This window comes from Pseudorasbora parva, chromosome 18, assembly GCF_024679245.1.
Source record: "Pseudorasbora parva isolate DD20220531a chromosome 18, ASM2467924v1, whole genome shotgun sequence".
NCBI lineage: Eukaryota > Metazoa > Chordata > Actinopteri > Cypriniformes > Gobionidae > Pseudorasbora > Pseudorasbora parva.
In genome coordinates this window covers 19,377,234-19,401,827 of record NC_090189.1, presented here as the reverse complement: position 1 = coordinate 19,401,827, position 24,594 = coordinate 19,377,234, and the positions used below count along the sequence as shown (strand labels likewise).

At 36.7% G+C, this 24,594-nt stretch overlaps 3 protein-coding genes across 6 annotated transcripts; all 3 read left to right on the top strand.

Annotated features, from left to right (window-relative positions):
* Positions 1-340: 340 nt before the first annotated feature.
* rnf180b (ring finger protein 180b) lies at positions 341-5,076 on the top strand. Of its 3 annotated transcripts, none has more exons than XM_067423003.1 (7): positions 341-495; positions 952-1,047; positions 1,857-1,949; positions 2,054-2,692; positions 3,933-4,146; positions 4,234-4,359; positions 4,443-5,076. In XM_067423003.1, the coding sequence occupies exons 1-7, from the start codon at positions 478-480 to the stop codon at positions 4,634-4,636; spliced, it is 1,380 nt and encodes a 459-aa protein (XP_067279104.1). In that variant the 5' UTR covers positions 341-477; the 3' UTR covers positions 4,637-5,076. The 3 variants fall into 3 exon arrangements, with proteins under 3 accessions (XP_067279104.1, XP_067279103.1, XP_067279105.1); XM_067423002.1 differs by having other exon boundaries at positions 355-510; XM_067423004.1 differs by lacking the exon at positions 341-495 and adding an exon at positions 583-611.
* Positions 5,077-7,140: 2,064 nt separating this feature from the next.
* rgs7bpb (regulator of G protein signaling 7 binding protein b) lies at positions 7,141-11,392 on the top strand. Its single transcript, XM_067423876.1, has 6 exons — positions 7,141-7,653; positions 8,268-8,434; positions 8,533-8,663; positions 8,878-9,022; positions 10,987-11,057; positions 11,146-11,392. The coding sequence occupies exons 1-6, from the start codon at positions 7,504-7,506 to the stop codon at positions 11,235-11,237; spliced, it is 756 nt and encodes a 251-aa protein (XP_067279977.1). The 5' UTR covers positions 7,141-7,503; the 3' UTR covers positions 11,238-11,392.
* A 924-nt stretch (positions 11,393-12,316) lies between these two features.
* Positions 12,317-23,600, top strand: c6.2 (complement component 6, duplicate 2). Of its 2 annotated transcripts, none has more exons than XM_067423874.1 (18): positions 12,317-12,439; positions 12,754-12,928; positions 13,006-13,162; positions 15,187-15,331; positions 15,475-15,622; positions 15,759-15,891; positions 16,255-16,365; positions 16,472-16,712; positions 16,860-16,982; positions 17,059-17,225; positions 17,564-17,789; positions 18,553-18,721; positions 19,574-19,691; positions 19,795-19,927; positions 20,033-20,227; positions 20,844-20,931; positions 22,896-23,137; positions 23,246-23,600. In XM_067423874.1, the coding sequence occupies exons 2-18, from the start codon at positions 12,783-12,785 to the stop codon at positions 23,425-23,427; spliced, it is 2,724 nt and encodes a 907-aa protein (XP_067279975.1). In that variant the 5' UTR covers positions 12,317-12,439; positions 12,754-12,782; the 3' UTR covers positions 23,428-23,600. The 2 variants fall into 2 exon arrangements, with proteins under 2 accessions (XP_067279975.1, XP_067279974.1); XM_067423873.1 differs by having other exon boundaries at positions 12,330-12,481.
* Positions 23,601-24,594: the final 994 nt, after the last annotated feature.

The window sequence follows — 24,594 nt, the reverse complement described above, 5'->3', positions numbered from 1 at the left end:
CACCGTTTTGGCACAAACACGTTTCATTCCTCCGCTCCACCCCTACGTATTAGTGTATAGTCTATAGGCCTACCGGTTTCCAAACCTGTCGGGGACCTTTTGCATGTCTCCCTCATCTAACATCAACTTAGCTCATTAGAGACTGCAAGACTTGAATAATAAGGGAGATATCCTACAAAATGTGCAGTGTTGATTAAAGTTTACTCTGAATTATTTGTGTATGTGGTTAAGGTTGGGAGATCCTGAATGGCTGAATAAATAAGTGAATGACTTTATTAATGAGAAATACATTTCTGATCGTGTATGTTCAGTAATTGTATGCAGACCTGGTTCCGGGACGTTTTGTCCCTCTGCGGCTTCCGTAGTCAAGGAAGGCATCTGTACTCCGAGTAGTGCAGAGCCAGGCTGGCTGTTGTTTTTAGCCTTTTAGCCAAACAACTTGAAGTAACGCACTCTTCAGAGATTCCGTCGAAGAAAATGGCTACCTCTTTCGTGGTACGGCATGTTTTTGTACGTACGGGAACAACGTGAACAATATTTTGTTACAAAAAGTAGCCTACTTAACTTATTTGCATAATAATGACAACAAAACACCGGCCAAAATGATCGCTGTAGGTCCTTTATTGAGAAAACTAACTTATACTGTTTACATCTGTATACAAACTGGAGGTAAAATTTAGTGTCTGGATATATACTAAATACAGCAAACGTTGTTTTGTTGTACTAATTTTGGTGTTGTTTGTGCCAAGTAGATTGCATTGGCTATTTTATGGTCAAGCAAAAGTTTTCTAATGTGCAGAAAGGGATATTATAAAGCCATACACTGATGACAACCACGGATATTACATAACAATCAACTATTTTTGCATGCTTTGTGTTGTATGCGGTATTGATCTACCTAAGGATTTGTATAGGGATAAAATATGGTTTTCTACTGCACATTTCAAACAGAATGAAGAAATGGATACATCTTGGTCGCTAGAAGATTCAACAAACCTTCGCTGCAGAAAGTGCCGTAGATGTCTAATAGACTCAACCAGTCTTAAGGTGGGTGATTAGGATCTAAAATTCAAAATATATGTTTTTAAAAGGAGGTAACTGCTTTATATCTCAGTCTGGGAATGGTTAAATAGCTTTATGTAATATATATATATATATATATATATATATATATATATATATATATATATATATATATATATATATATATATATATAGTATAATCATCTGTAACTTACAGTGGCAAGAAAAATTATGTGAACCCTTTGCAGAATCTGTGAATAATTTTAAAATATGAGAGATCATACAAAATGTATTTTCTTTTAAATTGTATTTAGTACTGTCCTGAATAAGATATTTTACATAAAAAGGAGTTTACATATAGTACGCAAGACAAAAATTTTTTTTTTTTTTTTTTTTTTTTTTTTTTTTTGCTGAATTTGTAAAAATTACCCTGTTCAAAAGTTTATGAACCCACTGCTGGTTCAAATATGCAAAATATGCTGGAAAACATAAGACTGCAGGACCTGGAGGATTTTTCTGAAGAACATTGGGTGGTTGAACTGCTCAGGACAAACAAAGGACTCAAGAACAACTATCACTAAACAAACAAAAAAAAAAGTTGTGGATCATTCAGGTAATGAACTTGTAGTATTAACAATCAAGGGTTCATATACTTTTGAACAGGGTCTTTTTTTGTTTATAAATTCAGCTATTTTTTTGGTCTAGTATAGATGTATATGTTACATGTTTTTATGTAAAATATCTTATTCAGAACAATACTAAATAAAAAATAACATGTATTTTGTATGATCTCGCTGTATATTCAGTGACACTGATATATATTGTTGTTACAGGTGGTCACATCAAGAGAGGCTGCAGCCACATGCAATGTGTGGCATTTGAAAGTTGAATCTTTGCCAGATTGGATATTGTCAAGTGTTGATCAGGTACAGAGTTTGCATTTTTACTGTTTTTAATGTATGCGATTTGGGCTATTGAGAATCACCTTGAAAAGGAATGATCTATTCTGATAAAATGTACCCTTTCACAGGTCAATTGGACTGTCGGGAAGTTAAACTGCCAGTATTGTGGAGCTCGCTTAGGAGGCTTTAATTTTGTCAATATCTCCAAATGCACCTGTGGACATGATACAACTGTACATCTCAGTAAAAGTCGTGTTGATCAGGATCTAAAATCTCCAGTTCTTTTGAAAAGACTAGGAAGGACTAGAGAACATACTGGACAGAGGAAGAATGAAATGGAGTCTCTCCCTCAGACAATGAACTTAGCTCCCTCTCCTTCCTCAACCCTAAACTTCTCCTGTCCTGTATCTCATGTAGTCTCTGCTGAAACTGAACTTGAGGTTGAGTCAAGTGAAGAACCACAGATTCTTGAGAATGTTGAGAGAGGCACAGCTGTTCCTTTATCTTCTCAATTGCCACTACAGCTGTATGATTATCGGGAGAGTTTAGAAGAACGGCATGTGGGTTCTGCTTCCCAGAGCAGAACTTCTCTGGACAGAGCAGTGGATCCAGAGGACGTCAGACTGATGGAGGAGCCATCCAGAAACATCTTACCCAGTATGGAGCCAAAGCTTTCCAAGAGAGAGAAAAACCGCCTGAAAAGCCTAAGAAGGAAGCAGAGGAAGAAGGAACGCTGGATTCAGAGACAGCAGGAGGCAAAAGATCTGGTGAGATGTTTTAAAGTCATGGCAAATTTTGAGAATTGGCTTTGTTAGATTAGTTTTAAACAATATGCACCCCACCATATTTTATTGTCCATATTGATTTTGAAAAATAATATTTGTTTTGAATAATTATGCTTATTTGTTCTCTGATGTACATTTCTTCTCAAATGATTAGACATATTTCCCTGGACACAGACATAAGTAAATTTTGGAAAAATGTTTTGGTAAACCAAATTTTATGGGTAATTATGTTAAAATGTATTATTAAAAAAATGACACGGATTATGTTATGTGTTTTGTTCTATTTTAAAGACCCATTTACACAAAGAAATATACATGTAAAATAACTATTATAACTACATTAGCATCCACACACCAATGCGCAATAATGTTCTGTTTATTATAAGCTTATGCTGCAGTTTTGTTGTCTGCTGTTTTAAATGCTCGATATCTTTAAAGATCGGTAGATTTCGATTGGCTGATTTTTAATTTTTTTTTTTAAAGCAATTCCAATTACATTGATCTGTGGTGTTATTATTATTATTGTGACGTAGTCTTCCCTATGGTCATTAAAACCTTATAAGTATAAGAATAAGTATAAGAATGCAATAAGTTGCATTTATGCATTTTTCAGATGTGTTTATCCAAAGTGATTCACATATCGTTTCATGTATACATTTCATCAGTTTCTATATTCCTTGGGAATTGAACCCATGACCTTGGCATTGCTAGCACCATGATCTACTGTACGAGCAACAGTAACCTCATAGTTATGATCCATAGTGTGAGTGTCCTTAGTTTAATCTACTTAATTTATTTTTTTGTAATAATATGAATTACAATTATGTATTCGGTTTAATTCCTCTGTTCTGAATGGTACACAGCTTTTGTTTGTTTAATGTTTAATAAGGTGTCAGATAAGCAAGAAATGAATGTGGGCTATTGGACGAAGGGCTGTGTTGTACTGACGAGTTCTGGCAAAATGTCAATAATACATCCATGGAAAAAGTCATAAATCCACATAATAGGCTGCTGCAAGAATCCTGAGGATCTTAATAAGACATTCACAGCTGCACATGGCTCTTGCAGCAGGTCTCTTGTTTTTATTTTTTATTTTTATAGTTTTGATAACCAGTAGGTCACATCTTTTACATAGAGAATAAATTGAATGTCTGTTTTTTTATCGTAAACATAATTCATCAGTTCTTGAGTGATGTTTTATTATGTTACTTCTACCTATCAGGCAATGAAGTGGGACCTAACCGGCAGCGATGATGAGGAGAGAGAGGGATACACATGTGCCGTGTGTTTAGACGTATATTACAGCCCCTACAAGTGCCATCCTTGCAGTCATGTGTTCTGTGAGCCCTGTTTGAGAACTCTGGCTAAGAATCGGCCAAGCAATACCCCGTGTCCCCTCTGTAGGACCCTCATTTCCCATGTGCTCTTTCAGGAAGGTGAGTGGGACAGATAAAGTCTATTTTCTGTCTCAGTACATCACAACTTTATCTAATCACCTAATACATATTTTTTGTTTGTTTCAGAGCTCAATCAAACTACAAAGACATGCTTCCCAAAAGTATATCAGTCAAGACATGAGACCTTTCAGAAGACCAACTATTCAAAATGGCCCCTGCCCAACTGTCCAAAGCGTTTCCGCATCTTTTGGGGTTGGTCATATGTCATTTGCATAAGCATTCAAGACCCAAGGATTTTAATTTCAAGTTAACTTCCTTTTTCTTTGTTATTTCAGGATTTCAGAGACACGGAGGCCCTGCCAGTCGCTGGCAGTTTCCCCACAGAGCATTTGGCCTGGATGCATTGGATCTTGGAGACATGTGGGGTTGGCCATTTGACATTGACTTTGTGATCATTTCTATTTACTCTCTGCACTGGATGATGGCGTTCATCATCTTCTGTGGCCTCTGCTACTTCCTCCTCATCTAATGAATAGAAGATTAGATATGACTTTGCTGTTGCTGGACAAATGAATGTTGTTGACGATGGACATCTCATCAAGTGCCTCATACTTTTATTTCACTGTAGCTTCAAATATGATGAAATATTATTAAGGTGTTTTTCTTTCTGTGTGTTTATTTGTGGATTAGGTCTTACAGGGTTTGTGCAATTCTTAGATATCACGTTTAGCTGTTGCCTACTATCTACCTACTTGACCTGTAAACAGTATTATAATGCATTAGAAAACAAAAAAGCAATAATTCAGGGCATAATGCTTAGTCTGTTTGTACAGACTTTATTTCTGTTGCTGTTAGTTAGAGCCATTTAGATGCTTGTCTAATGCTTGTCTAATGCCCAGGTTTCTTCCACTAAATGTGTTGTACAATAGATTTAATGGCTTATTTTAGATAGTAAATGGTTTGAGAACATTTGTTGTTGTATCAATTCAATCTATGGGAATTTGATTGTAATTTAATTTGGCAATGGCCTTAGACAACCCAGTCCTGTATCAAAGCAAAGTTTGGCAGGGTTTCCGCGGGTATAAAAAAGTCTTAATTTAACCTTCCACAATTTAAGGCCTTAAAATGTCTTAAATTTGAGCAGAAAGTCTTAAATTCAATATCAGGACATTAAATCAGATTTGTCCAATTTTGGATGAATACATCAAAAGTAGGTCAGTACACTTAAAGGGAAAGTTCACCCTAAAATGAAAATTGTCATAATTTACCCACCCTAATGTTGTTCCAAACCCGTAAGACTTTAGCTTATCATATAAAGTGAAATTTGGAATAAACCCGCTTGATTTGTAAGGTTTCGTTTTAAGATCTCTTTATAAACTTCTTGAAGCATCAGTGGTAGTTTCTTACACTGTATGGACAGACATTTCTCAGATTTCATAAAAAAAAATCTTGTTCCAAAGATGAATGCAGAGTCAAGAAAAATTCAAACATAATCTATTAAATTAAATTAAAATTAATTAAATTGCATGCACTGAAAAAAAAATTCTTCCCCAGAATTTTTGATTTTCAGTACAAATTCTAAACATCTCTAAATCAAGATACATTTGCTTGAAATACAAAATAAAATAAACCTTGTTTTCTGAGAAATTGGACAAAAATGAAGTATATTTATGCTTTAAACAAGAACAAATATCTGTCACTAGGTATGCAAATTACTTTACATTGGAATTTATGATCCCATTAGCAGATATTTGTTCTTGTTTTAATCATACAATCACTTTAACAAGATTTCTTATCTCAAACTTTAAGGTATTTTTTGTAAAATTAATTAAAAAGTTATGGCGATCTGTAGGAAATTGTATTTTCAAGCTTTGAATTATCGCTAACAGTTCATCGTGTGCATAGACCTTTACCTTTAGAGGTATGAGACTGGGGGAAGTTGTAACTTATTTTGGTCATGTTGTCATTGCTCAAAAACCTTTTGAAATATTTGGATACAATTTTTATGTTGGTAATATGTATCTGTGTTTTAATTGTTAACAGTCACCAAGCGATGTTAGAGTCACAATATTGATTGAAAGGTTAGAAGTTAAAATGTTACATCTGCCCCCACATGCAGGGGCGATTGTAACGTGTAATAGCTTTGTATTAATACCAAGGACCACAAGAAACTTCAAATAATATAGATATAGTTTAAACTATTTAATATCCTTTACAGTATGGACAGTGACATTCCCCTTGCTGTTTTCCTTGGTCTAAACGGCATCCTGTGAACAGAGTGTACAGGGCCTTGTGTATTTGATAAAATGGATCCAAAACATTTAACGTCTGGACTAGGCTATGCCACTAAATATATTGATAACACAGTATACATATTACATACAGTACAGTATCGTGGGCTATATTTAAACTTCTGAACACAAAAACGTTCGTATATTGTTACGACATTAGAAGGAAAAAACAATATTTTATATATTGAGTTTAGGCTTACAAGGCAAACATAATTGATATGTTAATAAATATGTTGATCTTACGCCATTGGCAGCATTTAATTGTAATTACCCCGAGTGTAGATCCCATGACCAGCCTGCTAGCTATAACAATTAAATGTTTGGAAAAGAAAGACAACAGATTGGTCATCAAAACAAGACAGACAATAATGGTTAAGGCAGTATGAGGGAAATACTCTAGATGAAAAAAATATATACTTTCATGCGCAAAAATAATCTTTGTAGAGCAACTTTACCAACTATCATTAAGCAGCTTGTCGACAGAGCTTCTCCACAGAGCATGCAAAATGAGTTTCATGGTTCTGTCTCGTTTCTGATTGGTATAATTTGATATCTTAGGCCTACAATCAATTGCCCCGTTACAATTGTTACGAAAAACTCAACTCAAAATACAAAAACTCCAACATTGTAAACACATGCCTTTTGGGGTTTTTTTTTAACCACAAACTTGTTCTTAGAATGTTGCAGGAAAGTTTTTGTGTGACAAAACGTAGGTTTTTTAATGGACAGTGTCAGTGTAATATAAGCAATGATTCATGCTTGAAACTGCGCACGGCGCATGTGGGCTACAAATGAAATCGTGAATAACTCCGTTTTCTCATAATAAGCAATTGTGCTTCTGTGACGAACTCTATCCAGGATTGAAGCCCGCTGCTGTGGAGTTACAGTCGCGCTCGGCCCTCAACAGAGGTGAAGGTGACTCGCCTGTTGGTGCGGAGATGCAGAGGAAGCGTCGCGGACGCTCGCTAGGCTTTGTCACATCACTCTAATCGTCGACGGCAGAGACAACAACCCTCATCCAAGTATCGACCTCACCCTCGAAACGAGGACAGACTGATTAATGACATTTTCTCAGTGAGGTGGTTTTATTCGTGGATGCGTATGCATGTGTTCTGCACCGATCGGGCGAAAGAACCGCCCCAGATCTGCAGCCAACATTTTTCAAATCGGCAAGTCTTCAATGAGGGATCCGGAGCGCCGCGAGAGCACCGAGAGCACGCGGAGAGCTCAGCGGGCGATGGATGACTGTAGAACGGTGAGCTTGTAGAACAACCACTGCCACTTCTGCGGGTGCTTTTTTTTCTCGATAGTCTTTATTGGTATACACATTAAAATCATTATCAATTATGCAAGTTAACAGGTTTAGGTTTACCAGAACGTACGGATAATTGCTGCCTATACAGCCCGTATACACGGTGATGTATTGAAACCTAAATAATTGTTTGTGAATTGATTATAAGATAGATGATTGGTTTTATTATGTTTATCACTCGCCACTTGTATTTTCATATTGCACCATTGTTTAGAAATTACATTCCTCCCCACAATCACATGTGTTGCTATGTGGCATAGATAATGACAGCTATAACTCGTGTTTACCCTGCTGGAAAATCTTGTAGGAATTTTTTTTTTTTTTTTTTTTTTTTTGGGAAAATGGCTGGTTTCTTGCTAGTCAAGAATGATCAACCAGCTACCATGTTCCAAATGCCAGGTTGACAAGCTGGTGCTTTGGTGCTGGTGCTGGTCCAAGAAGGTCTACCAGCCTAACCAGCTACCAAAAACACAGCTGACAGCTTAATCAGGGTTTTCCAGGAATATACATATTCACTTTCTAAAAATAGACTGAGTAAGATTTGTCTACATTTTTAGACCGTTCAGGAGTTCAACACTCTTGTGGCCCTACATCGTGAGCAGGTCATCTCCATAGGGGAGAATACAGTCGACTGTCCTTCTTTAAGGGCACATATGCACAAGACTCGCATCAAAGGATGTGCCGTGGCCCAGGCCGCCTATGAAAACCTCGATGCAATCTCTGGGTAAGCATTTGTGTTAGAATACTTCTGAAGATGTGACTGTGGGATATCATAAAGCTCAGCTGATATGGATTCTGTTTTTCTTTCTATGCTTGTCTTAGGCCAGAGGATGGTGAAATCCACCCAGAAATATGCAGGTTGTTCATCCAGCTTCAGTGCTGCCTGGAGATGTACATTACAGAGATGCTCAAGTCTATGTGTCTGTTGGGTGTTCTGCAGCTCCATAGGAAAGGTGTTGTGTCAATGACAGCCAGCAGAGGACAGCAGATTCTTTACATAAGCAGACATGAGTACATACAGCTAATATACTGCATGACGAAATACTACTGTCAGTCTGAAGATGGCACAATAAATACATGAAACAGCTTCTTTGAGAATTCATTTGGTTTTTCAATAAGCAAAACAAAGTATAACTGTCTTGCACGGTTTTGTTTAACTCATTTTAGGAAATGATGTGTGTCCTGAACCAAACATGGACTGCAGGGTAGACGAAAGCTCTGATGTGCCAATGCTGGAAGATCGTTCATCATCACCTGTAGATTTTCCACAGGAGTCTTGGGTCGTGTGCGCAGACATTGAGAACATAGAGAGGTACGAAAAACTGAACTAATGGAATAGGAACGTCAGCTTCCGCTTTTTCAGCAGTATTGTTTCCTATTCATTTTCTCTTTTGGGATTTCGGCCAAATCAACCATTTCATGTATAATTCACAGCATGACAAACTTCGATTTTAAGCTAAAATCTGAGAAAAGGACAAAAGTGCAAGACTGTAAACCTTTGTAATGAGCTTTAATCCCAATATGTATTTATATACAACAAAGATTATAATTATTAATTAAAGGTTTTAGAACTATATATTTAAAACATTTCTAAACTAAATATTCAATTTAAATGTGTAGCATTTTTTAAATAAATACACAATTCAAAAGTTTAGGGTCAGTAAGTTCTTTTTTAAAACCTTTTATTCATCAAGGACACATTAAATGAATAAAAAAAATGACAGTAAAGGCGTTAATGTTTCAAAATATTTCTAATTAAAAAAACGATGTTCTGATCTTTCTATTCATAAAAGAACCCTGAAAATGTTTCACAGGTTTCACCAAAATATCCTCTTACACTCAGGGCCATTTTTTGGGATATCCGCCTGGATTTGGCCTACCAAAATGGAAAAGCTTCCTAAACACACATACATAGGTTCAAAATGTTGGTGTCTTTTTACAGGAAACCATATGAAGTTACATAAAACACCGCTAAAAGTGATAAACATGTAAGTAAATGTTGTCTAAGCTGTAATAACCCCCCGTAAAAGTAGCAATTTTTGGTTGTTTTCCCATAAATTCATTTTTGAAAGTGCTCCAGGTTCCTGCAGACAGTTTGGGCTGTTTCCACTAAATTACAGAAAATAGTGGAAAAAAGAAGTTTGTCTGTGTCATGTTGTATGCCAGATTTACTCAAATGGGTCTGAAGGAATGACACCCTCCCCCTCCCCTGCTACCCCCCTCCACCACCATATACAGTGATATAAATGCAATATTCCAGTGTCCAGTGTTTTTTTTTTGGGGGGGGGGGGGGGGGGTTATAACAGCTTACACAACATATACTTACATGTTTATCACTTTTAGCAGTGTTTTATGTAACTTTAAAGGATTTCCTGTAAAATGACATCAACATTTTGAACCTAGACCACTGTATGTGTGTATTGGAGGCTTTTCAATTTGGGTAGGCCAAATCCAGGAGGAAATGGCGCCAGAGTAATTTAGTGTAAATACATTACTTTGTTTTTCATTTTTACAAAAAAATGTTTATTTTTATATCAGGGATCTGACCATTTTTATATATATATATATATATATATATATATATATATATATATATATATATATATATATATATATATATATTTTTTTTTTTTTTTTATTCTTATTATTGTCTTTACAACTGTTTTTAACTATGCTTGTTTTTAATTTTTATTCGTCCATATGGTACTCTTTTTTTTTCTCATGCATTTGTTACCACTGTTTTAATTAATTTCTATGTAAAGCACTTTGAATTGCCATTGGGTATGAAATGTGCTATACAAATAAACTTGCCTTGCCTTGCCTTGCCTTTGTGTAAAACAAATGCCAAAGTGATGCATATCTCCAGAAGTATAGATATCTCCTCTACCACAGTAAAGACTCTAAGCTTTCAAATGGTACCACATATAACATCATAGCTCTTCCACAGACATTTAAAATGGAAAGTACATGACGATGTCATTCCCGACCCTGTACAGGGTCCTCAGAGTTTAAGAGGATATTAAGCAGCACATTGTTTTAAAAATTTCCTTGTGCAGCACCAAGTCAGCATATTTAGCTTTTTTATGTCAGCTTTGCCATCAAAGGAATAAATTAGTGACCCAAACTTTTAAACAGTAGTCTGTATAAAATGCTTGTCAACCAATTTGGGGTATTAATGGGGTAAAATGGTGTTAAAGCCTAAATGAGGTAAAAGTGTACTAAATATCCATTTGACTGTGATCTCAGATAGTTAATGCATTGTGAAATTTCTTCCAGTGATATGCGAGAAATGAGAAACCTTCTAAGCAAACTCAGGGAGACAATGCCTTTGCCACTGAAAAATCAAGGTGAGTCTCAAACAGATTTGAAATGGTTTCTTTACACCTTCTATATTTATATATGTATTGATTTAATACTGCATTTTCATGCATGTAGATGACAGCAGTCTGCTAAATCTGACTCCTTATCCACCGGCGAGGCAGAGGAAGAGGCGATTCTCCGGGCTTTGTTGCCTTGTGTCTGGCTGAACCTTCAATACTCTCAAATCTTCTTTTCTGATCATTGATCGATTAGCGCTTCACTCGTCTCCTTCGTGTCTCTGGAACTGTTTCGCTAATGTAACTTGTTCTTGGACGGTGTCAAATCTACTTAATCACTTGTTGGAGGACAGTATTCCCTCGACTCTTAAGTGAAATCAGTTGTCAATTTTTGGTTACCGAGAGGTTCATTCTGTCATGTGCTGTGAAACCATATGATTGTAAAAAAAGCAAGTGAATGAAGAAAACTAATAACATCTGTCTTTGATTTGCTTTTATCAGTCGTTGAGTTTGTTGTCAGTGAAAGGGCACATTTAGTTATAGGAGTGCTGTTTTTCATCTACTCCTTTTTTTCTTCTTTGTATATAAAACTTAGCCACTGTGCAATGCTTTTAATTTAGTCTTCCATAAAGGGACAATGTAAATAATTATATCAATCATTGTAAGGGCACAAGAATGCTCTGCACTAAAGCCATTGCTATTTCATTCTAAGCTTGAAAGAAATATAACAATACAATTCACTATGTATAATACAAATAATTGTAAATAAAACATTGTATTTATTGTAATTGATTTGAATGATTTATTTTTTATTTATCCATTCAGTACATCAGTTTTGTGTAAAAACATCCCAGTTGTATGAGAGTTTGCAGTATGATTTTTGCTTCATGTCAGATGTTTATAAAGTATGCAGCTCATTTAAGTCATATTTTATAATGATAATAAAGTTTTTTTTATGTAATTGTTTGTTTTATTGTAGCCTGAAGTAGTTCACATCCAGGTTTTTTGATCTTTTAAAAGTGATCGTTATACTTAAAAGACCAAAGAAATTGGGGGGGGGGGGGGGGGGGAATAAGATAAAGTACAAAAACAACCTCATGAAGAAAGGCATTAACTTTCCCCTGTAATAACATGCTATCCATGTACTCCCTGTCCACATTCCCATGGTCTAAAGCAGAAGCCAAATCTCTCAAAGTGAAGACTTGCAGCTGCAGGGGTTTACTGGAAGCAAAGAGGGAGGGACAAATTCTAAAAAGAGCTTAAGACTATTCGTCCAGGTCATAAGAGTCACTTTGAGCAGTGGATTGTATCTGTCTTGCTGGTTTTGATGTTTCTCATATTGCGGACAGACAGAGAATAAAATTAGCTGTGATAGTGTGCTTGCCTGCCTTTTGGAGGAGTCTGAAATTGATGTGAGTATTACCCACAAGCTACTCTTCACAACAAACTCTGAGGTGAGATCTTTAATCCATATTCGTCCGGTTTATTTTATAGGTTTAGTACCACTTTAACTTCAAACCCTCTGATAGCCTATCTGATAATATAAACTAAAGACAACCAGATTAACCTCAATTGTGCTCATTAACTAAAAGATGTAGGTATACGTTATGTGCATAATATACACTGCAACTGAAAAATCAATAGGTATATAGAAAATAAACAAATCAGTTGTGCATGTGAAATATCATTGGCTGTATAACCGACTAGCCTTCTACCTTCCCTCAAGCTATAAAGTTCCGACAGGCCTTCTTCTCTATGGATCGTACTTCCATTCCCCTTGTCATACTCTGCAGCCTGGCCTTATTTACTCCCATTACAGGATGTTTCTGTGACCACTACCCATGGAGTCCATGGTCCTATTGCACCAAAACCTGTGACTTTGGAACTCAATCACGTAAAAGGTAACATAACAACATTTCTGATAATGTCTATGAAAGTTTATTATGGTAATATGTGGACTGTGCATTTGTTGTTGCAGGGACGTTCGTGAAGATGATCACTGGATAAAAAACAATTGTTTCCAGCTGTGTCAGACATATGAGACTAGAGTGTGTAATGTCGAGGCCTGTCCTATAAACTGCCAGCTGTCTAATTATGGACCCTGGTCAGAATGCTCACCGTGTGCCAAAAAATCTGTAAGTGGATTCTGATTTGTAGATTCTGATTGGGCATTGTTTTTTTTAAAAATCATGTATCGCCTGGATTTTTTTTTTTTTTTTCTTCCAGAAAATTATTCAAAAGATTTTATTCCTCAGTGCCATTATCGTTATAGTTGGGGTGTGGACTTACCTATTTTTATAGAATTAGAATGATTATAAATGTCACAATGAAATCATAATTAACTTTTTTTTTTTTTTTTATGGAATATTGGTGCATTTATTGCAAATGATTTATCAATTTATTTTCTTTAATTTATATGCTCTTGTTATCTTCTTCTCATAATTAAACACCTAACAATTTTTCATTCTTTTTTAATGTTTATATTTGGTTAGCCAGGAAAGTTTTCTTAATGGAAATTGAACATTAGTTTTTGGTTTGTAGAACGTTGTTCTGACCTTCCCACAAAATCACTTTAACACTACCCTAACATTGCTCTAACATTCCCAGAAAGTTCTCCTAACATTATTCTAATGTTCCCAGAGCGTTTTTTTTAAAGGTTTGTTTATTTTTTGCTATTCGGGAAAGTTTTCTTAATGGAAAACTTGTTAGAATGTTCGTTTTTGGTTATTTAAAATATTATTCTGATGTTCCCTTAACATTACTTTAACACTACCCTAAGGTTTGCGCTTACGTTATTCTAACGTTTTCCCAGAACTTTCCCCCTAAAGTTAGTCTAACGTTCCCCTAACATTATTGTAACATTCCCAGAATGATTCCCTAACATTCCCAGAAAGTTATTCTAACATTACCAGAGCGTTGTTTCAACGTTCCCAGAGCGTTACCATTTGGTTCCCAGAATATTCTCTTTTTAAAGGTTTGTTTTTGATTAGCCAAGATATTTTTCTTAACGGAAATAGATTGTTCGTTTTTAGTTTGTAGAACATTATTCAAACATTCCCAGAATGTTTTTGAATTCTTTCAAAATTCTTTTTAAGGTTTGTTTTCAAAATGGAAATAGAATCCTAACGTTCCTAGAACATTCGTCTAACGTTTCTCAGTGATTGACTTATTCAATAGATTTTTTTTAAATATGTTTGATTAAATGTTTGAAATTAAATGACATTACATTATTATATCTAAAATGCATGTTACTGAATATTAACTGAATAAAAGCAATATTATTTCCATTCAAAATGGAAAAGCAAATCAATTCGTTGTTACAGGCCTGTTTTATAATCTGAGTCTACTAGTAAATACCAATTTTTTTGTTATATAATTTTGACAAAAAGAGTCATTCATATTTATGTTTTATCACGTCTCGATTTTTGCAATTCTCTTTATTGTGGCTTCTCCACCACATCTCTGGCATGCCTACAATTTGTGCAAAATGTGGCGGTGAGGATCTCAAAGAGGGTTAAGAAATTTGTAGTCTATTATACCAATTTTAGCAAATTTGCTCTGGCTCCCCATTCATTTTAGAATCAAATATAAGATCTTAATGTTTGTATATGACTCTTTAAATAATCAGGCCCATTAGAGCACTGCAGTCAGAAAACCAAAAACTACTTACAGTACCAAGGACAAATCGCCATCAAAAGGGCAATCGTGTTCTTGCTAGGGGACCAAGATTTTGGAATTGATTATGGATTTTGCCTTTAGATCTGCTAAGTCCTTATCAGTATTCAGGAATCTGCTAAAATCTCACCTAGTTCTGGCAGCCTACAAAAGTTAAACTTGTATGGGATAAATGTGGTGTAGTGGTGTCTATGATTATTTGTTAATATGTGTATTTTGTTTTTGTGCTACTGTCTACTGTCTGTTTGCTACTTTTATACTCATATTATGTAAAGCACTTTGGTTAAACCTCTATTGATGTTAGTAGTGCTATATAAACAAACAATATCTCATGCACAACCACAGTTCTTCAGATTTTCATCATGGCTGGGACTGTCTGCGGCCTTGTTCAACAGCCCATGAACAACAACATTCTTTCTAGTGTAATATTTCTCAAAGATACTCTACTGCTGTAATAATTATGAGTATATTGTGTTCGATTTAGTTCAGAATCAGGTCTGTTTTGAGGCCGGCTCAGTTTGGTGGGGAAGAGTGTAGTCAATCGCTTACAGAGGAAAGACCCTGTCATCCCTCCACGGACTGTAAGATTGAGCCTGTCAACTGCAGAGAGAAGTTCACCTGTGACACTGGTAGTTATCTTCATTAACTTCTTCACAAGAGCACATCATTTCAGACTTAATTTATTTTAAACATTAGCAGATATGTAAAGTCTTTAAATGCCTGCTCTGGAAAACAAATGCATGATCCCCAACTTGCTTTATTGCCTCCAAAGGAAGATGCATAAATGCTACTCTGCAGTGCAACAATCAGAACGACTGTGGGGACAACTCTGACGAAAGAGACTGTTCGCAAATCACAAAAGTGTGTGCAAGTGAACGGAGATATGCGTTCATTCCTGGAGCAGACCTGATTGGTTATGGGTGAGTTACAAATAAAGAGCATTTGCTTTCTGAGGTTGCAGAATAACTTCATGGAAGCGGTAAGCTTTCCATTTCAGAAACAAAAATCTGACATTGAGCTTGTCTTAAAACTGATAAAGGTTATGTTTAAAATTAGATTTGATGCTGCGGCAGAGCAGAAGAGAGGTGCTATTCTGGACAACTCATTCATGGGGAGTGAATGCTCTCTACAAAGACTGAAGAACAACTACTACCGAATCCCTGCAAACATTGAGCGATATGAAATCAAGGTGCAGGGAAAAATCGTATTTATGTTCATTTCTGTTTCTAGTACTTTTTGGATGAAATAATAAAAACAATCTATATCCAAAGAACATAGGCATGCACAATATGGCACAATTATTCAGCTTTCAGTTCATTATCATTTTTACATTTCAGTTATGTTATTACTGCTGCTATTACTGTTAGTACTGAGGAGCTATATATATATATGGTCATAGACGTCGTATTCCTATAGTTATACATGATCAGCTGATCTGACTCTTACTCAAGAACTGACTCTGACTACTCTTGATTTTGGTGTATCAATAAAATATCAAATGACTCATAATATGAGGAGAAATTTATTGTTTTAACCAAAAGTACTTTTCCAGATAGTAAATCTTGAAGATATTCAAGTGAAAGAAATCCAACCCCAAAAAGTCAACTTGGCCGAAGAATCACATCATTTATTTAAAGAGACAGTGAAAGCATCTCAACAAAAGGTAAGGGATCTCAAACTCTTTACTCAATTTTTTATATTTCTAACAGTATTTATATCTAAATGGAGCACTTTGTTCACAAAGATCTCTTTTCATTATTTTTATGCAGGACTCTGAGTTTTTCAGGGTGCATCAGGTTGTTGCCACATCAACATTCAGAATGAAATCCTCTGACCTCTACTTATCTGACCACTTCCTTCAGTTTCTGAACAGTCTACCACTGGAATACAACTATCCCCTTTACAGACAGATCTTCCAGCTGTTTGGGACACATTATTTCAGCTCTGGGACATTAGGGGGAAAGTATGACCTCCTTTTCCAATATGACCGCGAAGAACTGAAAACCTACGGTAAGCAGATATAATCATCTGATTTGTAAGAACATTGGTACAACATTAGAGACCTTGGTCATGTGGAGCTCATGTAAATGTATCTTTAATTTCTAAAATACATTGGAAATGTTCTCTCAAATCAGGGCTGTCTACTTATAATTCCAGGATTGACAGAATTAGAAATAACCTATTGCTTTAAACGGGATTCCTCCATCAACGCTGTATTCTACTCTACTAAATCACATAGCGCCACCTGTGGGAAAATTACATCAAAAACTGAATATGAAGGTAATGCATACACAAGTATACTATTAAATCACAAAAATTAAGTTGTCCACTTCAGAAATGCTGTTGTCCACTCCAGGGTCAATTGTAAAAGCTTCGGAGAAGTGTTTCACATCCGTTCAAGGAGGGAGAGCTGAATTCTCAGCAGCCCTGGCCTGGGAGAGGAAGGGTGTACCACCAGACAGCACTATATACCAGGACTGGATCAAATCTACAAGAGACAATCCAGCTGTTATAGATTTTGAGGTTAAGAGAAGGAAAACATATTTATTTAATTTGAAAATGCTCATAGATTTACTTGTCAAATATTCTGGGGTATATATATATATATAAAACTTGGCAACACATTATTTTTACGGTGTCCTTGTTACATATGTTACAATTAGTAAATTATGCATAATTACATGCAACTAACCCATAAAATCCTAATCCTATCCTAACCCTATACTATATTATATTATAGTTACACTGTAACAATGACACTTTAAAATAAAGTGTAACCAAAACATTTTATCCAAAAGAATTGCAAATGAACTGAAAACAGGAACACCAGATTAATGTTGATTTTTCAATGTCTTGTCTAGCTTTTGCCTTTAGTGAATTTGGTGCGGGGCTTACCTTGTGCTGTGACAAAGAGACGGCATCTCCATAAGGCGCTGATGGAGTACCAGACTGAATTTGACTCTTGCAAATGTGCCCCCTGCCCAAACAATGCCCGGCCAGCTCTTTCTGGAACAGAGTGCATTTGCATTTGCCAGACCGGGACTTATGGACCAAACTGTGAAAAAAGAGCTCCAGACTACACTGCAGGTTCACATTCATTTCTATAAATATCTGTATGCAATGACAAAAAAATAAAAATAAATTATATATATATATATATATATGTGTGTGTGTGTGTGTGTGTGTGTGTGTGTGTGTGTGTGTGTGTGTGTGTGTGTGTGTGTGTGTGTGTGTGTGTGTGTGTGTGTGTGTGTGTGTGTGTGTGTGTGTGTGTGTGTGTGTGTGAGCCTGTTTATGTGGTTTATGAGGACACAAATTTGTATAACTACATGGGTATTACACTGGTATTACACTATAAATGTGGTTTATGAGGACATGTCAAATGTCCCCATAATTCAAATGGCCATAAAAACATACTAAATGATGTTTTTTTGAGAAAGTAAAACTGCAGAATGTTTCCTGTGATGGGTAGGTTTAGGGGCAGGGGCAGTGTAAGGGGATAAAAAATACGGTTTGTACGGTATAAAAACCATTACGCCTATGGAGAGTCCCTGTAAACCACATAGACCAACGTGTGTGTGTGTGTGTGTGTGTGTGTGTGTGTGTGTGTGTGTGTGTGTGTGTGTGTGTGTGCGTGCGCGTGCGTGTGCGTGTGTGTGTGTACAGTATACACAGTGTTTCTAACCTCTCATTTGCCAGCTGTGCATATGGCCAAACAGGTTTAGTTTAATATGTTTATTATTTTTTGTTTAGTTTGTCATTTTGTTTAGTCAATTTGTAATAATGCATTGTTCAATGTCTTAAAAGGATAGTCCATCCTAAAACTAAAAATCTGTCTAACATCTCGCAGACGAAGTTGATGGGCGCTGGAGCTGCTGGAGCTCTTGGAGTACGTGTGACGCAACCTTGAAGAAGCATCGTTCACGAACCTGTACCAACCCTGCACCCCAGCAGGGAGGCAGACACTGCCAAGGCCCGGTGAATCAGGTGGAGGAGTGTATTATCTCTATTTTTCAGGAGTAAGTAGGTCTGTAGACTGCAGAAGAGGTTTCTGTGGGGTTAGTCAGAATGCTGTCATTGGCATGCATTCACAAATAATTTCATACAATTCGAGTATTTATGTGTGCAGATAAAGTTCTCATACAACATTTTGGCCAAATTCACAACATGTCCATATGCATATAACTTGTTCTTATTGTTCCAATATTGCTGAATCTGTATTGTTTTAAATGAAGGAGTGTGTCTGGAGCTATCAATTTGTATACAATCTCACCTCTGCTCACTTGCCCTCTCTTGCACACTCTCTCACTTTTTGCATAGCAAGATCAAAGAGTAAAATGTGTAAAATGTGTAAAGAGTAAAAGAGTAAAATGTGAAATGTGTGAAACAGTTTTATATAGACTAAGACACACAGTGTTTCGAACCTCTCATTTGCCAGCTGTACATATGCCTAAACAGGTTTTATACAGGTTAAATATCTTTTTTTTTTTTTTAGTTTGTCATTTTGTTTAGTCAATTTGTAATAATGCATTTTTCAATGTCTTAAAGTATAGTGAGAGAGTGTGCAAGAGAGGGCAAGTGAGCAGAGGTGAGATTGTATGCAAATTGATAGCTCCAGACACACTCCTTCATTTAAAACCATACAGATTCAGCAATATTGGAACGATAAGAACAAATCTATATGCATATGCTGTGAATTTGGCCGAAATGTTGTATGAGAACTATTTATTTATTAGTTTCAGTTGGTTTTAAATTGTATTGTCAATGTATGAATATGAATGATAAAAAAACAAATATGTTTTCATATACATGTATGCACGGTTAATAAATGTGACATGTCAGACCTGTTCTTGTTTGTCTGTCTTTCACAGGCAAAACGTGTGCATTAATGATGATGACTTTGAGACTGAAGGGTCCCGTGAGGACCAGCTGCCCCCCGGAGCTTCTGGCTGTCCAAAACCCCGTACACCTGCCAACAGCCACCTGAGAGTGAGAGGACATAAGAGCTGAAACTTTAACATCGCATCTTCTCCTGTTGCTCTTTATTCTCGCTTCCTTCCGCTAAAGTCCAACTCTTTCCCTTTAATTCCAGATCAACAAACGTCAATACGATTATGGAGATCATGAGGAGTTTGTTTGCTTCACCGGTTTTAAGCTGGACGGATACCAGCTCATTCATTGTTTGCAGGATGGCACTTGGGAGACACCCAAAGGACGGTGCATTAGTAAGGCACACAAATGCTGTTCTAGTATCAAAACAACACAATTTAGGATCTGAAAGCTTTTGTCCCTTACAGTTTTCACTCCGTACGTTTTCCCTGTCTTTCCAGAAAATGTTTGCACCAAACCCACAGTGCCTGATGACATGAAGATACACCCAGACAGAGTGGAGTATAAAGTAGGAAGTGACATCATGCTGGCCTGCTCAGAAAGTGGCATGAGTCCCTCAGGGCGCCAGTCTTACTCGTGTGGGAAGAGTCTTGTCTGGGAGCCAAACATTCCAAAGGACATACATTGCAAGATTGGTACTTTCACAGAATAAATATGCTTATGTATAATAATTCATATGATTCCCAAATCTTATTTAATTGAGTATAAAGTGACTCATTGATGTTAACAACTTTAGCTCCTTTGAAGGGTTAGTCCCCCCAAAAATGAAAATGCTGCTTAAACTCTTAAGAACTTTGTTCATCTTCTTAACATGAATGAAGATATTTTTAAAGATATCCGAGAGTTTTCTGAACCGCTGGAACCACCCTTGAACCGCAGCATCTTTCAAGGCCCAGAAAGGTAGTAAAGACATTGTTACTTAGCAATGATAAAAACAAACAAAGATAATGATGTTATTCTGCTATAACGCTTTAAAAGTGATGTACTGTATTTACAGCGTAAACTGCGAAAGAGACTAGCACAGATGAGATTGCTGTATAAAGTTGTTATTTTTGTTTGTATTCTCATTGCTTCATAACATTAAGGTTGAACCACATGGGCTATTTTAACAATGTCTTTCCTACCTTTTTGGACCTTGTAGGGTCAGATAGCTCTTGGTTTTCATCTATTTCACAGAATTTTCATTTTTGGGTGAACTAACCCTTTAATGCAAACATGGTTAAATCAATAAAAACATTTTTTTTCCCACAGATAAACCATTTGTACCAGACAGCAGCTGTAAACTTGGAGAGATGCATGATGGGACTAAATGCATCTGCATGTTCAGAGAGAGCTGCAGGTATGAGTGTGTCCCTATTTGTGACGGTTTAATTTTGAGTGTTTCAATGCTGCATTCCTTTTATCCAAGATGAGGGATGTCGAATGATGTTACACCCAAGTTGACCGCATTCCAGTACACAGTTCGTAAAACTAAGATGGATATAAAAACATAAAAAAGAATGTGTATCACACTCTAAAAAATGCTGGGTTAAAAACAACCCAAGTTGGGTTGAAAATGGACAAACCCAGAAATTGGGTTGTTTTAATGGGTCCATTAACTGGGTTTCAAACAACCCAATTTTTGGTTTTGTCCATTTTCAACCCAACTTGGGTTGTTTTTAACCCAGCATTTTTTAGAGTGCATGTCCACAAATAGATGTTGGATAGTACATGCGCACCACTGAGTTTATTGTTGATGTTCTGATCAGCCATTTTGTAACTACAATTTTCCCACTCCTGAGGACAAATGCACACATTTTGCACAGTAATTATTTCTATATACAGTAGGTATGGAAAGTATTCAGACCCCCTTAAATTTTCCACTCTTTTTTATATTGCAGCCATTTGCTGAAATCATTTAAGTTTTTTTCTTATTAATGTACACACAGCACCCCATATTGACAGAAAAAACGACACAATTGCAGAATTATTTTTACAGATTTATTAAAAAAGAAAAACTGATATATCACAGTGCTCTCACAGTGAACTCACAGTGCATGTCAGTGCAAATGAGAATCATGAGGTCAAAGGAACTGCCTGAAGAGCTCAGAAATAGAAGTAGCAAGGCACCGATCTGGCCAAGATTACAAAAACATTTCTGCTGCACTTAAGGTTCCTAAGAGCACAGTGGCCTCCGTAATCCTTAAATGGAAGTTGTTTGGGACGACCAGACCCCTTCCTAGAGCTGGCCATCTGGCCAAACTGAGCTATCGGGGGAGAAGAGCCTCGGTGAGAGAAGTAAAGAAGAACCCAAAAATCACTGGCTGAGCTCCAGAGATGCAGTCGGGAGATGGAGAAAGTTGTAGGAAGTCAACCATCACTGCAGCCCTCCTCCAGTCGGGGCTTTATGACAGAGTGCACCGACGGAAGCCTTTCCTCAGTGCAAGACACATGAAAGTTTGCTACAAAACACCTGAAGGACTCCAAGATGGTGAGAAATAATATTCTCTGGTCTGATGAGACCAAGATATAACTTTTTTGGCCTTAATTCTAAGTGGTATGTGTGGAGAAAAATATCACCTGTCCAACAGAGTCCCAACGGTGAAGCATGGTGGTGGCAGCATCATGCTGTGGGGATGTTTTTCAGGTGCAGGGACTGGACAACTGGTTGCAATTGAGGGAAAGATGAATACGGCCAATACAGGGATATCCTGGACAAAAGCCTTCTCCAGAGCGCTCAAGACCTCAGACTGGGCTGAAGGTTCACCTTCCAACAAGACAATGATCCTAAGCACACAGCTAAAATAACGAAGGAGAGGCTTCACAACAACTCCGTGACTGTTCTGGAATGGCCCAGTCAGAGCCCAGACTTAATCCCAATCTCTGGAGAGACCTGAAAATAACTGTCCACCAACGTTTACCATCCAACCTGACAGAACTGGAGAGGATCTGCAAGGAGGAATGGCAGAGGATCCCCAAATCCAGGTGTGAAAATCTTTCCCAAAAATACTTGGCTGTATAAGTTCAAAAGGGTGCTTCTAATAAATACTGGGCAAAGGGTATGGAATACTTAGGACCATGTCTTATTTCAGTTTTTCTTTTTTAATAAATCTGCAAAAAATGTCAACAATTCTGTGTTTCTGTCAATATGAGGTGCTGTGTGTACATTAATGAGGAAAAAAAAGCGAACTTAAATGATTTTAGCAAATGGCTGCAATATAAAAGAGTGAAATTATGAATTTAGAAAAGAGTGAATATATATATAATGCTGTGGTCTTTTGTGAAATTTGACCATTAAGTGCCATGTATTTGTGTATCCTGCAGACATTTTAAAGCAGACGTGTGCGTTTTCGACGCAGACAGTGAGACTGCCATTATGATGTCCCTCTGTGCTTTTCATTCTTACCGTTGTCATGGAGACAAATTATACTTTATGAATAATGGACCGTGCAAAACTGACGCAGACAGTCTGGACTGGGCCAAATTCAGAGCCAGTTTGTCCAAGCAGAGCTCAGTGCAGGAGCCCTGCGGTTCAGACATCTGTTACGAGTGGGAGACCTGCTCAGGTGCAGATTTTATAATAAACCCTCATGTAATATGTCCTTTCAGCTGCAAAGTATCTTTGATTTATATTCAATTTAAATAATTCCTTTTGCACTGTTTTTTCTTCTTAGTGTCTAATACGTGTGAGTGCAAAATCCCCAGAGAATGTTCAAAGGATGGGAAGCAAATGTACTGCCTGAAAATTGTGAGAACACAAAGCACACGGAGCATGAATCTGTGCTTCATGGCTGCCATGAAGTGCAACAAGCTGGAGTTTGAACTTCTGCATGAAGGTCCTTGCGAAAGTTCTTAATCGTGCACATCTTCAGTTAAAACACTCACAGCTTTCCACCCATTATTAATTTGTACAGAAAACACATTGATGTTTTCGTTGCTCACAGCATGCTATGCAGTAATATTTTGTGCATTAGAGTGATCTGGATATTGATGTATAACATCACTCACAATAAAAAAATTTTTATCACACATTCAGATGTTCTTGTATTTAAATGCATTTTCATCTAAAGTGTGTACACACACACACACACACACACACACAATTTTTTCACACACAAAAACACTTTCTTCAATCTTAGCATGTGCAGCTATGTGCTACTGTAATTAAAACGTTTAACTGTTGCTTTACTCTTTTTATCACATTACCCATAATTTAGTGGGTTAGTTCACCCAAAAATGAAATTTATGTCATTAATGACTCACCCTAATGTTGTTCCACACCCGTAAGACCACCGTTCATCTTCGGAACACAGTTTAAGATATTTTATATTTAGTCCGAGAGTGTATCAAAGTGTATGCACACTATACTGTCCATGTCCAGAAAGCTAATAAAATATCACCAAAGTCGTCCATATGTGACATCAGTTAGTTAATTAGAATCTCTTGAAGCATCGAAAATACATTTTGGTCGAAAAATAACAAAAACTACAACTTTATTTAGCATTATCTTCTCCGTGTTTGTTTTCTAACCTCAAATAAAGATTGAAACGGTCATGAATCAGCTTATTGATTCATGATTGGGATCGCTATTGTCACGTGATTTTAGCAGTTTGGCAGTTGACACGCGATCCGAATATGCGCTGATTCATTACTATTTGAATCTTTATTGAAAACAAACCCAGAAGAGAAGACAATGCTGAATAAAGTCGTATTTATTTATTTTTTTGGACCAAAATGTATTTTCGATGCTTCAAGAGATTCTAACTAACTAACTGATGTCACATATGGACTACTTTGATGATGTTTTTATTCCCTTTCTGGATCACCATAACAAGCAGGACAGCATCGGTCGGGCACGCCTCCTTCAGCTCACGCCAACGAGCAAACGCTGGTCACATGTTGATCCTCGTCCTGCCTTTAATCCCATCACTTTTTAGTTTCCTCTTATTGCTTTTCTCCAACAAAACCGTTTTCTTTCTTATTTGTCTGTGCTGCTTCGGACATGACTATATCCGACGAACAA

Bases quoted from the DNA above. Each gene is read 5' to 3' on its own strand.
- rgs7bpb (XM_067423876.1), top strand. From the start codon at position 7,504: ATGTGTTCTGCACCGATCGGGCGAAAGAACCGCCCCAGATCTGCAGCC. The intron at 8,664-8,877 runs GTGTTGTGTCAA...AACTCATTTTAG, and splicing joins TCTGCAGCTCCATAGGAAAG to GAAATGATGTGTGTCCTGAA. The intron at 11,058-11,145 runs GTGAGTCTCAAA...TCATGCATGTAG, and splicing joins TTTGCCACTGAAAAATCAAG to ATGACAGCAGTCTGCTAAAT.
- c6.2 (XM_067423874.1), top strand. From the start codon at position 12,783: ATGGATCGTACTTCCATTCCCCTTGTCATACTCTGCAGCCTGGCCTTA. The intron at 15,623-15,758 runs GTGAGTTACAAA...GTTTAAAATTAG, and splicing joins GCAGACCTGATTGGTTATGG to ATTTGATGCTGCGGCAGAGC. The intron at 18,722-19,573 runs GTAAGTAGGTCT...TGTCTTTCACAG, and splicing joins ATTATCTCTATTTTTCAGGA to GCAAAACGTGTGCATTAATG.
- rnf180b (XM_067423002.1), top strand. From the start codon at position 478: ATGGCTACCTCTTTCGTGGTACGGCATGTTTTT. The intron at 2,693-3,932 runs GTGAGATGTTTT...TCTACCTATCAG, and splicing joins AGCAGGAGGCAAAAGATCTG to GCAATGAAGTGGGACCTAAC. The intron at 4,147-4,233 runs GTGAGTGGGACA...TGTTTGTTTCAG, and splicing joins CCATGTGCTCTTTCAGGAAG to AGCTCAATCAAACTACAAAG.